Source organism: Grammomys surdaster, unplaced genomic scaffold (assembly GCF_004785775.1).
Source record: "Grammomys surdaster isolate TR1022 unplaced genomic scaffold, NIH_TR_1.0 229, whole genome shotgun sequence".
NCBI lineage: Eukaryota > Metazoa > Chordata > Mammalia > Rodentia > Muridae > Grammomys > Grammomys surdaster.
The window spans coordinates 2,766,617-2,782,409 of NW_021604674.1; the positions used below are offsets into that span (position 1 = coordinate 2,766,617).

At 46.4% G+C, this 15,793-nt stretch overlaps 1 protein-coding gene across 1 annotated transcript; it reads left to right on the forward strand.

The window, feature by feature from the left end:
* The first annotated feature begins 4,997 nt into the window (after window positions 1-4,997).
* Hhex (hematopoietically expressed homeobox) lies at window positions 4,998-10,613 on the forward strand. Its single transcript, XM_028773483.1, has 4 exons — window positions 4,998-5,390; window positions 7,374-7,552; window positions 7,750-7,800; window positions 9,547-10,613. The coding sequence occupies exons 1-4, from the start codon at window positions 5,027-5,029 to the stop codon at window positions 9,766-9,768; spliced, it is 816 nt and encodes a 271-aa protein (XP_028629316.1). The 5' UTR covers window positions 4,998-5,026; the 3' UTR covers window positions 9,769-10,613.
* Window positions 10,614-15,793: the final 5,180 nt, after the last annotated feature.

A 15,793-nucleotide genomic window follows, 5' to 3' on the forward strand; every position in this document is an offset into this window, starting at 1 on the left:
AGAAGGCAGTGTTATATAGTTTAGCAGAATTAAGTGCTTCAATTTGCTGGTGAGGATTATGTAGCTGAGTTGGAATGTCAGAGCCAATACCTCTAAGGCCTCCACCCGATTTCCCGGGTCCGTGGCTGCAGCAGAGAAAGGAAGGAAGCACCTCAACAGGCGATGACTTAACAATCCTGCATTAGTGGTTATTTCCCAGCATCTTAATATTTACTTTTGGAGGGTTTACAGATTTCCATCTTTTTGGCTGGTAGCTGCATCAAGCACAGATTAAATGAAGACCATAAACCCAAATATTCCTGAGGAAGAGAATACAGGGGTTTGGGTAAGGACACTAACTGACCTGCAGAAATCATTCCAAAAGGGGGAAGTGGGGAGAAGACTACAAAAGACCGAACAGAAGGTTGGGGAAATATTTCATGAGGAAGAACAGTTTCCTGATAGTTCAACGAGGTCCCAGATTTTGGGGAATTCAAATACCATTTTTTTGAAGACGCATTTGAACTTCAAATAGTAACAGTTCTTACTTGGTCTTCAGAGTTTTTCTGGAACCTAAACCACACTGAATTCTCCATCGGGGCAGGTGATGAGAGTGGTCCGTAGTGGGGTCAGCAGTGGGGTCACCTGTGGAGACAGGGATTGTGTAAGAACCCTCCACCACAGTCTCCAAAGATGAGGCACTAGTGAAATTGTATAGAGACCTAATGAATAATTAACAACAACAAAAAAGCTTTTAAAGTTGAGTGGTACCAGGTGTGGTGGCTCCTGCCTGTAATCTTATTTGAGACATTGAGGCAAGAGGCTCTCAAGCTAAGTTCACCCTGGATAACTTAGCAAGACCTTGCCTCAAAACAAAAAAGGGGAGGCTGGAAATGCAGCTCAGTTGATAGTTTTTTTGTTATTGTTTGGTTTTGCCTAATAATATACATGAAGCCTTGAGTTTGATTCTTCGTGCTACATAAACCAGGAGCATGTGTGCCTGTAACCCCAGCACACTGGGAAGTGTAGGCAGAAAGATGGACATTTGAGACCATCCTTGACTACATATTCAGTTGGAGACCAGCCTGGGCTGCTACATAAGACCCTGTCTCAAGCTCATTAAACGGAAGGAGGCAAAGTATAGAGCATTTGTCTAGCATGTGTAAGGTTCTGGGTTCAACCCCCAGTAATAAATACCCAATTAACAAAAGAGTCCGTGTGAATGAATCCTGTGTGTGGAGTACATCCACGGAGGCCAGAAGGCAGTGTCGGATTACTGGAGTTACAGGCAGTTGTGAGCTTCCCCATATGGGTGCTGGATCTGAACTTGGATCCTCTGGGAGAGCAGCATGTGCTCTTAAACAGTGAGCTGTCTCTCCAGCCTCATGTTTGTGTGTATGCGCGCGCACGCGCGTGTATTTGTGCACTGTGTACATGCAGTGCCCTCAGAGGCCAGCAGAGAGCATCTGGGATAGAACCTGGGTCCTCTGCAAGTAACTCTTACCTACTAAGCCATTTCTCCAGTCACTATTACGTTGGTTCTGCCTGTGCACCAGCGCCTAAGTGCTACAGCCAGTGCCTGTGTGGTCAGAGACACCATGTCTCGTGAGCAGACTCATTCGCTGGGAGGCAAGCACCTCCATCTATTGAGCCATCACTGACCCAGCGCTTTATTTTAATATACAAAAACTACACTTCTTCTCTCCCAGTTTTTATACTGAAAAATTTGAAAGCTACTGTGTAGTTAAAACTATAGCACAACAGAAACCTGTATGCTCTTAGCCTAAACTCACCAATTAATATTTTGGAATGTTTGGTTTATTCCCTTTTTTCTATATGTATGTATATATTACAGTTGTGTACGTGTGAGTAACTATACACGTGTGTATAATAAACTACTCAAAGGTTGCAGGTACCATTTTCTTTTTTTGTTTAAGATTTATTTATTTTATGTATATGAGTATACTATAGCTGTTTTCAGACACACCAGAAGAGGGCCTCAGATCCCATTCCAGATGGTTTCAGCCACCATGTGGTTGCTGGGAATTGAACTCAGGACCTCTGGAAGAGCAGTCAGGGCTCTTAACCACTGAGCCATCTCTCCAGCCCCTATCATTTTCTTAAAATGCTTCCGTTTGCATCTTAGTAGTAGGTTTCCAATATTTAACTCACAAGACCAAAATCACACTTAACATAGTACCAGTGAAATACTGTCATCTATGTACAATTCATTTTTATTCCTATTTTTACATCAAATCCAAAGAAATGCATTAATTCTGTAAGAGCTTGCCAGAACAATACCTGTGTGCCTTTTAAAAAAAAAAAAGATTTATTTATTTATTTAATGTATATGAGTACACTGTCTCTGTCTTCAGACACACCAGAGGAGGGCCTCAGATCTCATTACAGATGGTTGTGAGCCACCATGTGGTTGCTGGGAATTGAACTCAGGACCGCTGGAAGAACAGTCAGTGCTCTTAACCGCTGAGCCATCTCTCCAGCTCCCAATACCTGTGTGTCTAATGAGTCTTTCCTGAACTAATAAAACTTTCTACATTAAAAGGTGTCTCAGCCAGGCAGTGGTGGTGCAGGCCTTTAATCCCAGCACTTGGGAGGCAGAGGCAGGCAGATTTCTGAGTTCGAGGCCAGCCTGGTCTACAGAGTGAGTTCCAGGACAGCCAGGGCTACACAGAGGAACCCTGTCTCGAAAAAACAAAAAACAAACAAACCAACAAAGGTATCTCATTATTATTGTGTTTGATGCACTCCAGCCATGCTGCTACAAGGGAAGTCTCCCCCTACCCCCGACACCTCAGGTGGGGTCGGAAGCTTGAACTTGAGTCCTTACTTGTGCAGCATCAGGGAGAGAATCTCCCATAGGCTGAGCCACCTCACTGGCCTCAAATGTTTTATATTTGTTCTGCCATTCTTCGTTTTCCCATCCACCAGTCCTTTATTTCACTTGAGTTCAATGGACTTAGAAACAGCATAATTTACTATGCATTTTCTCAACTTCGCTATTGTGTATAATGTGTCACAGTAAGCATTCGAGGGCAGAGGATAACTGTGGGATCGGTTCTTCCTTCCACCACGTCTTCCGTGGATCGACGCTCAGGTTGCCAGGCTCCGACGACGATGCATTTTTTTGAAAGCTTAAATACTGTGGAGATTGCCCACCGGAAGCCCCTTCAAGCAGTCTGTTGTCTTCCCACGGTGCCTGGCCCAAGACGTCTTTCTTTGCGCTCACCAGAAACCTCAGAAGGTTCAGTTCTCCAGGTATTCAGAAGTCTACTCTTTCCAGCCCTGCCCCTCTTCATGGGGGACCCGAAATTAATCGTTTTCCTTCTATGGTTCACGAAACAGAGTGAACACACGGAGATATATCCTTACTAGCCCCCAAGGTTTTAATTCAAATAACAGGGCTTCGCATTCATTGGTCTGTCTGTGCTAGTGGCTTTTGTCTGTCATTATTCTAAAAGATGCGGGTGACTCCATCCCCAAGCAGTTAGGAACCTTTATGTCCAGTCCCAAACGGGTCAGGTGAGAAAAGCCCAGGGCAATAAACTGACCAAGACTGCATTCAAGTGCCCTTCTGACTTGGAGTCACTCACACCCTAGGCTCGTTGACACCTACTTATCTTTCAAACATTATTTCCTTTGAGGAGACTTTCCCTTTCTCAAAGTGACTCTCTCCTTCACCCGAAACGAGGGACAGGAGTTCCCTAAGATTTCCGAACCTTACACATGATTTCTATCTAGGATGTATGTTATTGTGTTCAATTTGTTTCCTGCTTCCACCAGGGCAGGGACAGGCTCTCTCATTTGCTAATGACGCACAGTAGTTACTCAAGAAAATAATGTGTGAAGTGAAACTCGGACCCAGGTCCTCTGGCTACCAGTTTTCTCTTTCGCCTTCAGTCTCATTGCAGCTTGAAGATGTAACTCCAAGGGATAAAACTTAATATCTCAATTGAAAAAATAGTCAAGGAGTTTTTCTATTAAGAGAAGACTTTATCGAAAAAACAAAAAAACCCAAAAAAACAAAAATAAAAAAAAACCCAACCCCCCCGAAAAAAGAGACCTTAGCAGAAACTGCCCAACTCAAGGTGTGGTCACCGCAGGAGGGCGTCAATAAATAAAATGCCCCTTTGCCCCAGAGGCGAGCGAAGCCGCACAGAGTCGAGGCCACACTGAGCAGCGCGCCACGGCTTTGAATAGAAAACACGTGCAAAACCTCAGAGCTCGGCTGCGCGCAGCTGTGTCCTTCAGGGCCCAGGGACAGAGGTCCAGGAGCACCTCCCATGCCCATTGGATAGAAGAACACTGCACAGCCTCTGTCCCGCGCAATGGGATCAAGGTCTTGTCTTGATACCGGTCTGGAGCAGATTCCGTCAGCATCCAGGGAGGTGGCTGAGTTACAGGGTCCCCAAATAGAGAGTCTGGAGCATCTGCAGTCTCGCTGTCAGTACCCGTCTGGAACGCAGCCAACGGCTAGGGTCTTCCCCTTGGAGCTCCGAGCTGCGGAGGTCCCCCGTTCTCGACAGTGCCACCGTTACCCCAGGAAGCGCAGCGTCCAACGCTTCTCCAAGTGCCAGAGGCTGCCCCAGTTTCAGTAGTGGCGCCATCCCGCCAGGATCCGCGTCCTCGGAGCATGCCAAGTGGTGTCCTCTTCGACGGTCGCAGTCGCGCTCTAGGTGCCTGGAGCCTCTGGGAGAGCCCGCGGCGGAGGAGCACCCCGGCGGAGGAGCAAGCACCCCGGCGGAGGAGCAAGCACCCCGGCGGAGGAGCAAGCACCCCGGCGGAGGGTCCCTGGAGTTCCGCAGCCCGTGAGTCTCGGGGGCGGGAGCAGGGCCGGTGGGGGCGGGTCGGAGCGGGGGCGGAGGCGAGTCCGAGGCCCGCGCCATTGGCCGCAGGGCCTGGCGGCAGGAAGGGGACGGAGCGCAGCCCCACCCCGCGGCTGCCCGAGCCTATCGCCTGGAGCACAGAGCGCAAATAAATGTAGCGCGGCGGCGCCGGCGGGCAGCAATCTCCGAGGGGCTGCGGAGCCATGCAGTTCCCGCACCCGGTGCCCGCGGCTGCGCCCGCCGTGGGAGGCCCGCTGTACGCGCCCACGCCGCTGCTGCAGCCCGCTCACCCCACGCCCTTCTACATCGACGACATCCTGGGGCGCGGGCCCGCCGCCCCCACGCCCACTCCCACGCTGCCGTCCCCCAACTCCTCCTTCACCAGCCTCGTGTCCTCCTACCGGACCCCGGTGTACGAGCCCACGCCGGTCCACCCCGCCTTCTCGCACCACCCCGCCGCCGCTCTGGCCGCCGCCTACGGCCCCGGTGGCTTCGGAGGCCCTCTGTACCCGTTCCCGCGGACGGTGAACGACTACACGCACGCCCTACTCCGCCACGACCCCCTGGGTAAGGCGGCTGGGGCCGAGCGAGGGCGTCCGTGACGAAGGCGCTCCCGGCGGGTGGCAGCGCGCGGGGGGCGGACGGGAGGCGCAGTCGAAAGTTGCGGCGAGCGCTCGGAGCGAGCGGCTCGCGGGTGCGCGCGGGGACAGGAGGCGCGGGGCCCCGGCGGCGCGCTGCCGGTGCTGGGACGCTCGGCGACTCAGATTGCTTTTCCTGCGCCTTGCAGACGTCGGGGCGAGCTTAGTCGGGAGAGACCTGGGGCTCCCGGGGAAGTGGTGGAGTGCGGCCCTGGCCACGCGTGTCAGCCCGGGAGGGGCTCTCTTAGCGAGCCGCACTGGGAAGAGGACGTCGGGGCGCCCGGAACCTGGTCCCTGCAGGGCAGGGAGAACTGCCGGCCCGGGCGGTTCCTGGGCTGGGCTTGGTTCAACAAGCTTGTGCAGTGAAGGAGCCTGACCCTTTCCGTTCATACAGGAAATCTTGAGTTCTCGATAGGAGTAAATCTGGTTTCTGAAGCTGTTAAGTGTTTTCCTGGCTGCATGAAGCAGACCCTTCCCCCGGAGTAGTGCACGCTGCTGATTATTTTATCGACATCCTCAATACAGACAAATTCAGGAAACACTCGACGTCTGATAGCCAGGATCCGTTTTTCTGATATTGTTCATTTCCTCTGTGTGGGATGTGACTTTATGGCAGCTAAAATAACCAGTTGCTTCCTCTCTGCCTCCCCCCCCCCAACCCCCCATCTTTGGAGGCTGTTTTGCACCAAGTCTGAAGCCTGACGCAAGCAAAATCTCGAAAAAACAATGCCAGCTTTCAAAATGTTTAGGTGTAGGCCTGCGGTCATAGGGACGGACGGACGGACGGACGGACGGATAGACGTACAACTTTGGAGTAGGAAGGTGCAGACCCTGAGCAGATGCGAAGGGAGGGCTACACATTGACTGCATGGAATTTTCGAGGCTCGTCCCCACAACACTCCTAAAAATAAATAAGCAACGGTGACTGGGTTCAGGGCCCCAGTCCCTTGTAGCCAATGGTGTCTAGAGTGAGTAAGAAGGGGCTCGTCAGAGTTTAAAATCGACAGTTTGGGAGCTTAACTGGGGACCTCGGAGACAATTAACATTTTAATGAATTGGCATTTTAATGCCAGCATTATTAAGAGAGGCCTCCTGCGCTCCTCTCTTCTCACCGCTGCAGGGATTTGGGGTGTGAATGTTATAATTTTGTACATAAAATTTGTATTTAAAAATTTCAGCGTGCAGAGTGTGTGTGACCGGCCCCAACTCTATCCTCTGGGTCAGGAGAGGTCCCGAGCAAACGTTTTCACATAGCTCGCTCTGGTTTCCTTGGGTTTCTGCTAGGCCTGAGCAGAAGGAAGCAAAGGTTTTTTTTTTTTTTTTTTTTTTTTTTTTTTTTTTTTTTTGAGACAGACCAACAGGAAACACATTGACGGAAATGTTGCCATAGCCCACGGGGTGGCTTTAACTGGCCGCCCCCGCAGGCCGAGTGTGAAATCAGAGGAGGCCGGGGCGCGCTCCAGCCACATTGGAGGCCCCACTGGTGGCCTAACACCGGCGCCCTGCGAGCGCTTCTGTGCAGCCGGGCCTTGGGAAGTGTAACAACCCTGCTCTTCTCGTAAATGCGCACCCTGCGTCTTTTGCAAAAGTTAGCGCATACAGAAGAGTCAGTTCGGATGAATAAGATAAGGTTTAAGCCCAGCAGGGGTTCTTTTGGGGTTGAAAAGATTTGTTTGGATTTAGCTACAGATATGTTGGGCGGGTAGTGCAGTGTCTTGTGTATCCAGAGTTGATCTGTGTGATAGAACCATTTAGCTGACTTGGTGTGCGTTGGGAGTGTGGTAAAGATCCATATACCTGAGAGTGTATGTGATGGGAACAAGTCTGCTTTCTGGCCTTGGGACCAGGTAGGTCTGGGAACTGTTCAGAGGGGCCCGGGGTCTTGGTTAACCACAGCTCTTCTGGCCCACAGGCAAACCCTTGTTCTGGAGCCCCTTCCTCCAGCGGCCTCTGCACAAAAGGAAAGGCGGTCAAGTGAGGTTCTCTAACGACCAGACCATCGAGCTGGAGAAGAAGTTCGAAACTCAGAAATACCTCTCCCCACCCGAGAGAAAGCGTCTGGCCAAGATGTTGCAGCTCAGCGAGAGACAGGTCAGCCGCTCCCACTCCCACCCCCAAACACACCATCAGGCTTATTGGCTTCAGTCGAACTAGCTAGCGAAAAAGCCACTGCGCTGCGGGCCCATTCTGCGGGCCGACCCAGCTGCAGGGGCCCCATAGCCCCGGTCCCTTCTCCCCAGGTCTCTTGGGATTTGGGACTTTCTGCAAACCTTCTTTCTTTTCTGTAGGTCAAAACCTGGTTTCAGAATCGCCGAGCTAAATGGAGAAGACTGAAACAGGTATCGACATGGCTCTGTTTCTATGGAAATAAATGTTTGTATCATGTTATCTAAATGCGGAGGCCTGTTATGGGTTGTATGCAAAAGTCATTTGAGAGACTATTTAACCTCTTCACCTTGATTAAAAAAGCAAATATTCCTGCTGAAATTCAGGATGAGTTGCTCAGGTGTCACTAATGCTAAAAGCACCTAATGCAGTTCCTATATCCATTATGCCAGGGTTTCACACACTGGCCTGTAAACCCGCCTGGCTAATTGTTTTATAAACCCCATATGTTGTTTATCTCATTAACACAAGAAAGATAAAGTAATTGACAGTAAGTGACTTAAGTAGTTATCTTTGGGAGAAAATTGTTTCTTTTATTTACACACCCATAATAAAACTAGGCAGGACTCAAGGGTAAATACACAGACACAAACACTTTTAAGTCCTGTTTGCACTTTTTTAGAAAGAAGACTTAAATATCAAAGAGTTTTAGAAGTTATTTATCCATCCTTTGCCAGCTCTTAAAATGAATATGAAATCCACAAAGAAATGTCCACACCTGTTTGGAAAGTAACTTAAACTTCCTAATAGTCTTTCAATGACCTTGTTAAGAAATATGTGATAGAGAGGAAAGGCCAGGTCACCCTTAGAGCTAGACTTAGAGCTAAAGATTTGTTTTTTCTGTCCCAATCTGGATGTTTCTAGAGCTATCTGACAGCTGCTGAATGGTCCATCTGGCAATGCATTAAATAACAGGATGGTTTGAAACAAAATACTTTGGTAATGGGGAAAATTTAATGTAGATTTTAAGTTGTATTGCTCATACTTTTATAATTTCTTTTAAATGCTGTCCCAAAGGACATTTTGAAACAATAAAATAACTTCCTGGAACTTCATTGTTCTTAAATATTTGAGGATCCCCTCTCTCTAACTTCATACATCTTTTGCGAACTTGGTGACTAGAGAATGACAGTGTTTCTATATAATATTTACCTCCACATTAGACATCTACATGCTTAAAAATCCACTGGCTGGACTTGGCTTGGAACTAGTTTACCAAGGAGTTTTCAAATAGTGTTTTCTATGTAATATGGAAAAACATGTTTCCCAAAAATGTTTGCCTAGATTTTAATTTAAGTAACTTGCAAACTCTTTTTATCAATATTATTTTGGTTCTGTGCTTTTTTTTTTGGTCACAATTTTGTAATTCGGTACATATTTATGCACGTGTGTGCTCGTAAATTTACTTGAGAAAACAAATGAAAAAGGATTCAATCTAATAATTTTGCAGCATCTTAATTTAGTCTCTCCTCTTTTTCCTCCTCTTCTTCCTCCTCTTCCTCTTCTTTTTCTTTTCTTTTTTAGGGGATTAGGTCTTCATATAGCAAACCCGGCCATAAGGTTCATTCTTTTAAAATGCTAGAACCCCTGTTTGGGGCAATATCTAAAGAATGAGAACTGCTGTCTGCATTGAACTGAGTTTTTTGTTTTTTTTGCTTCTCTCTTAAACTTCTGAAAATCTTGAACTCATGGGTCTATAATAAGTATATAATCTCTCTCTCTGGTGTGACTTCTTCCTTCTTCTTTGAAATGGGGAAACGAATCACAAGTGTATTTTCTTAGTAAAAAGATTTTAATGAAAATAGTTGGTAAACTAAACTTTGTAGGCATGCTAAAGGCTGAAGAAAAAAAAAAAACAACCCAGCTTTGATTGTTGTCTCTCTGCCCTCACCATCTGCACCTTCACCCCCGTCATCCAGGAGAACCCTCAAGGCAACAGAAAGGACGAGTCGGACAGTTTGGACACTTCCTGTGACCAGGGCCAGGACTTGCCTGGTGAGCAGAATAAAGGTGCCTCTTTGGATAGTTCTCAGTGTTCACCCTCCCCAGCCTCTCAGGAAGACCCCGACTCGGAGATCTCAGAGGATTCCGACCAGGAAGTGGACATCGAGGGTGACAAAGGCTATTTTAATGCTGGATGACAGTCATCGGCCGTGACAGTGTTCAGAGACCGGACTTTAGAATAATGTTTTGCTACAGACAAACTGGAAAGTTCTAAGAGAAAGAAAGATATATCATTCTTGTAGATTTTTGAAAATATTTGGTGCACTGGCTAATTAACAAACATGCATTGAGAGCTTAATTTTGGTTTAACGTTCTATACCAGTTTTAAGTTGTTTTGATAAAGTGACTAAATGTGACCTCATTTTTTAAAAGTTGAATTATTTCTATTTATGAGAAGTAATTTTAACCTTTGGCTAAAGCTTAAATTATGACTTTAAAGGTTTTAGGAGGTTGTTCTTTTCCTAAATCTGTAGCTATTCCCTCAACTTCAGAGGTGCACTTAAAAAGGGGGCCGACATTTGGGGATCCATGAAACACTTTCAAAGGGCACACTCGAGTTTTATGTGACATCTTACATTGCTGCCTTAACTCCAAAACCACTTCACAGCACTTGGCTTCTGGTGTCTGTTCTTACAAGCAAGATAGTTGACAAGATTCTTAAAATCTTGTTTTGCTCAGCCAGTGCCTCTGACCCTGGTGTTAAGGGATAACGCAGTCCCTACAGGCAGGGAAACTGACTCATTTGTGACTGATCTCACATGAACTAGAAACAGCAGGACAGCTAAATGTAAGTAGATTGTAGATAGTGTGTTTTATAGAAACTGTGTCTATAGCATGTATATAGAATTATTCATTGTAAAAATGCTGCCAAAATGATGTTTGATTTTTTTTTAATTTAATGAATTAACTTGCATATGCATTCATCATGAGATGAATGACCCTGTTGGAATTCTCATTCTTTGGTTAAAATACCAAAACCTGACACTTGAAGAGCCGTGTGTGTGTGTGTGTGTGTGTGTGTGTGTGTGTGTGTGTGTGTTGGGGATCGAGCAGGGTGGGTTGGAGCTGCCACTTAGCACCATCGATTGGTGTGTGCGGCCACCGTCCTTGACCAGCGTGAGTCAACAGTGTGTCACACTCAGCGGGAGCCTAGCTGCTGTGCTCTTTGGGGCAAGGCAGGGATTGGCGTGGTGGGGGTTGGGGGGGGAGTTGGAGGGGTTGTCATGTTCCAGTTGCTAATTTCGAAGATCTGGGAACGTTAAAGCTCACGGCCAGAGCGAATTTGAGGCCCGCTGTCCTGTGGCCCTGGCAGTATGACAGACGCCTGTGGGACCAGCACTCCTGTGGGACCAGCACTCCGCCTCACACCCTGATGTGGGTTTCCCTTCCTTAGCTCCTACCAGTGTGGGGCTGCAGACAGCAAGCAGAAGCAGGAAGCATTGGGAGTGTCAGGAATTTGATGGCTGAGAAGAGGGGGTAGGATCCAGGAAGGGTGATTGTGGGAAAAGGGAGAAGAATGTTGATAAAAAGGTGGATGTGGGTCAGAGCTCTGACAAGTGGTATTAATCTGCATCCGGCTACCTGACTGGCAGAGTCCAGGTTTGACAGCCCTCCCACAGAGACCTGTTGAGAGGCCCAGAACATTCTTTTAGCCTTGGCCTGCATGAAACTCTTTAGTTGTACAGTAAAGAGCCTGTGGCAGATTCTGTCCAGAGAACACTGGACACACACATGGACATTCGGTAGGTGAAGACAGGCCCTCACATCCTGCCTCCTCACAGCCAAGCCCTGGAATTGCAGGTGAACTAGGTTTCCAGAAAATACTGAGTGCTGGTTCTTAGGTAGAACGGCAGGGGTAGGCCTGGAGGTTTAAAGATCTACTTTGGAGTTTTAGTTCTTGGTCTCAGAACTCCAAGAGATTGGCTTAATTGGCCTACATGACCTCTTTCCAGGTCCCTCAGTTCCAGCTCAGTTCATGGTCTACGCTGTCCCCTCTTCTTACGTCTTAGTGTTGGAGCCCAGAGGAGCCTTCCATCCAGTGGGAGAGTCTCGCTTCCAATCAGTTGCAGGCTCCAAGCTCCAGACCTGCCTAACAGGTTACGTTGAAGTTTCAAAGGCCACAGTCAGTCTGGTCTGAAAGTTTGTCTGTATCCCAAGATTTGGAGAATGAGACATTCATACGGAGTTTAAAAATGATCCTGAAATCTCTGTGTTTTGTTACTGGAGATAACCTCTGGGTGGTGGTTACTGTGCAAGAACTGTATCATGACTATTAGGCACAGGGACAGCAGCATGAGTATTGATTGACATTAGAAAAGTGAAGGGGCAAAATCTTGTTTTAAAGTAGACAGTTTGCTGAAAACACACTGCTTCCCGATTGGACTCTAGCCCAGGTTCCCTTCAGGTTGCTCTGAATCTAAACAGCCGTGTCCTTAAGAATGGAGAGTCTGTTGGTTGGAGGAGGTCCTCTCAGAACCCAGGTTAGCATTGACTTTTATAAAGTTACAGACTGCCAGGGGATATTTACAAATTCTTCCTACAATCCAGACATTTTTCATTTGTTTGCCCTTTGGCTATTTCATGTTGAAGCGGCAGGTATGACCTTTACAGCACAGCTCCTGTCTTGTTTTTAACTCTTTTTATCAGGAGATTCAACCTGAAAAACGGTTATCATTTAGCAGAAAGGCAAACAGAAAAGCACACTTTTGTAAGCAAAACGTTAATGATTGGAAGAATTGTCCTAATTTCACCATGACAGTGTGTGATTAATCCCCTGGGTCATGTACTTATACTTCAAGTTATTCAGTTTGTTGCTCTTTGATATCCAGAATCCTGCCTAGCTTAATAGGGTATTGATTTTGCTGGATGATGTACTTTGACTCCTTACACAACATCACTTTTAAGGATGACTAGTCTGTTACGTACTACTTTATTTAGAGAACTATTGCGTAAGATTTCTCTTTTCTTTTTATGGTTTTTCTCAGGGTGAAAGCTGATAAGACATCTTGTGGGAAAAGAGGAAACCATCACTGATAGTGAAAGTACCTATTCTCTTTCAACATTTCTGACTTGCTCTTTCGTTTGCGGTTTTATCACTGTGAATATGCAGCTTGGTTAAAATATGGACAGGACAAGGATTCAAGAAGAGGACTACTTAGGTTTAGGGGAAGTGCCTTTAACTAGGGATGGAAGCTACCCAAATTCTCACCCTAGCCATGCAGCCTTGTGGAAATGATGCCTCTTTAAAATCCAGTCATTTATGAGCCAGCGAATCTGTGGCTAAAGATAATATATATATCTCACAGGACAGAATATGGGACATTAGCCACCCTGGGTCCCACCGTATTATATGGATAGGAGCTTGTTATCATGTGGTCAAAATAATTACACACCATTCTAACGTACCTTTCATCTACTTGGGTTTTTTGAAACCCTAGTTGGATTCTGTACCTGGCTAGTATAAGTTTGTTCCTTGATTGTTTGTTTGTTTATTGGTATTGTTAATCTAAATATGAAGCACTTGGCAGATTCCTTATCAGAACTTCAAGGTCCACAGAACTGCAGCTTCTGTAGTAACTAGCTTAGAGATAGGCAAGCAGAAGTCCCATGCCCCTTCGTGGCTGCCTGAATTCTTGCCTCTAGCCCTTTGGATAGCACACTTGAGAGGAGGCATCTGTACCTGGAGCCTAGTGAACGCCATTGCCGGAAAGTCCAGGATTCTCTGCTGCAGCCCAGAATCTTCTGAAGTTGGACACACACAAATCCTTCCAGACTGGGCTGAATGTGGGGAGGAGAGCTTGGAGCTACCGTTTCCTGTCTGCAAAGGATCATGACTTGGGAGCATCCGTCGGCCACTGTGAGGTTTTCAAAGTTGCAGATGGTTTTCCTGTATAGCTCTTATCTTTCTTTTTCTTTTCTAGAAGAAGGAGGAGGTCATGGATAATTTAGGGTGAGTTTTTTCCGGATTAAAACCTGTGAGGGCTGATTTCCCATCAACAGAAAGTTTAGTCAGTTGTGGATTTTCTAACTCTTCTTTAGGATTCCTTTTTAATTTGAAAGGGAAGATTGACATTACAAAAAAAAAAAAAACCTTAAGATATGCAGATGAACTAACACTGAAGAGCTAACACAGTAAAGGGTGTTGTCCCTGTATTCATAAATACTTGTAGGGAGAGAGGCCTGTTGGGTTTTTCGCAATCTTTTTGTTTATTTGTTTTTTTGAGACAGGGTTTCTCTGTATAGCCCTGGCTGTTCTGGAACTTACTCGGTAGACCAGGCTGACCTAGAACTTAGAAATCCACCTGCCTCTGCCTCCCAAGTGCTGGGATTAAAAGCATGAGCCATCACTTTCCGCTTGTCTCAAGCTTTATATTTTGCTTTTATAGCTTACCTGTGCCCTTCCATCTTCCCTCCTGCTTTCTTTTTTTGTCCTTATCCATTCTCCCATACCCGGCGTGCTTTATACTCATTTAGTTTATCTTCCTGTTAAGAATAGAAAATGAGCAATCTCGGCTCTTCAGATGTCAGTGTCTCCTTGAAATTTGTAGGAATAGTCAGCTTTCGGCTGAGGCGAGAAACCTGTCCTGGAAGGCAGGAGACTTAGCTTCCAACCATGTGGCTACTGGGCTTCCGTGGACTGAGGAACCAAGGTAAGTAAGTAGTAGAGGGACACAAGCAGAAGGTCAATGAAAGCAGAACAGATAGGGTGTAAGACACTTGGTACCCAGGGGCACATATGGATGCTTCAAAGAGCCAGGCAGAGTCAGCCAGCGCTCCTAATTTGAAGAAAGAAAATGGAATGCTGTTTTATCAAGAGGGATCCCAGGATTTCAGGTCTGGAGGTAGAAGAGGTAGGGATAAGTGTGACTTTATTCACCAAAGGTTTGTGGATTTCAGAATTTTGAGTAAGGGATTGGAGACCCGTGCTTTCCTCTGCCAGATACAGAGTTCTGGCTGTGGCTTTATGTTTGAATCCATAGTTCTACCTGGAGCTCCACTCTGCTGGGTAATGTCATGGCTGGCTCTTTATGTTCACGGCCTCCCCCGGCCATCGTGTGTATAGCCACAAAATCCTCTTCCCTATCCCTCTCCCAAATTCCTTTTTCTCTATTTCATTTATTACACTAGGAAACATTTTCAGGAGACTGAGACAGGGGGATTGAAGGTTCATGGCCTGTCTGGTTAACAGAATGAGTCCCAGGCCACCCTGGGCAACTCAGTGAGACCTTACCTCAAAAATGAAAAGTAGAAAGATGGTTAGAGATATATCTCAGTGGTACAGGAGGCCCTAGATTCAATCTCCAGCACCAGCAAATACATTTTATATATTTATGTGTGTATATTTGTATGTATCTAAAATATACATATATACACATATATGTATGTATAAAATGTGTGTGTGTGTGTGTGTTTGTGTGTGTGTGTGTGTGTCTGTAACCCTGGCTGGCTTTAGAGATGAGGCTGGGCTTGAACTGACATTCCTGTGCTGCGAGTATAAGCGCAAGCCACCATGCCTGGCTCAGGATATATTTTTTTTACTGAAATTTGTTCTCTGTCTCTTTGCTGATATTCACTGAGAGTCAGGGTTTTTATCTGTTTTATTCAGTGTTGTACGTTTCTAGCCTGAAACATAGCACTGGAAACTGTAGGTTCAACAAATAGATGAACATATATTAGGTATGCATTTTATACTAAGAATTATGTAAGGGATTATTATTATTATTGATGGGGTTTCTCTGTGTAGCCCTGGCTCTCCTGGAACTCACTATGTAGACCGATATCCACCTGCCTCTGCCTCTCAAGTGCTGGGATGAAAGGCACTAGCCACCAAAAACCTGACCTAAATACTGTGTAACATCTTTTCATGTTCTATCCCTATGAAACACTGAGGCCATGTCTGTTATCAGCTTCACTGTTTTCTAGGTAAAGAAACTGTCACAGAGAAGTGAATCTGGTCTCATTTATTCAGACACTACAGTGGAAACCTCACTTAATCTGCTGAGCCTTAGAAAAGAGTTTGTTCTTTGCTCATCTGTTTCTTTCCCTCCTTCTTTCCCTCCCTCCCTCCTTCTTTCCCTCCCTCCCTCTCTCCCTCCCTCCCTCCCTCTCTCTCTCTCTTCCTTCCTTCCTTCCTTCCTTCCTTCCTTCCTTCCTTCCTTCCTT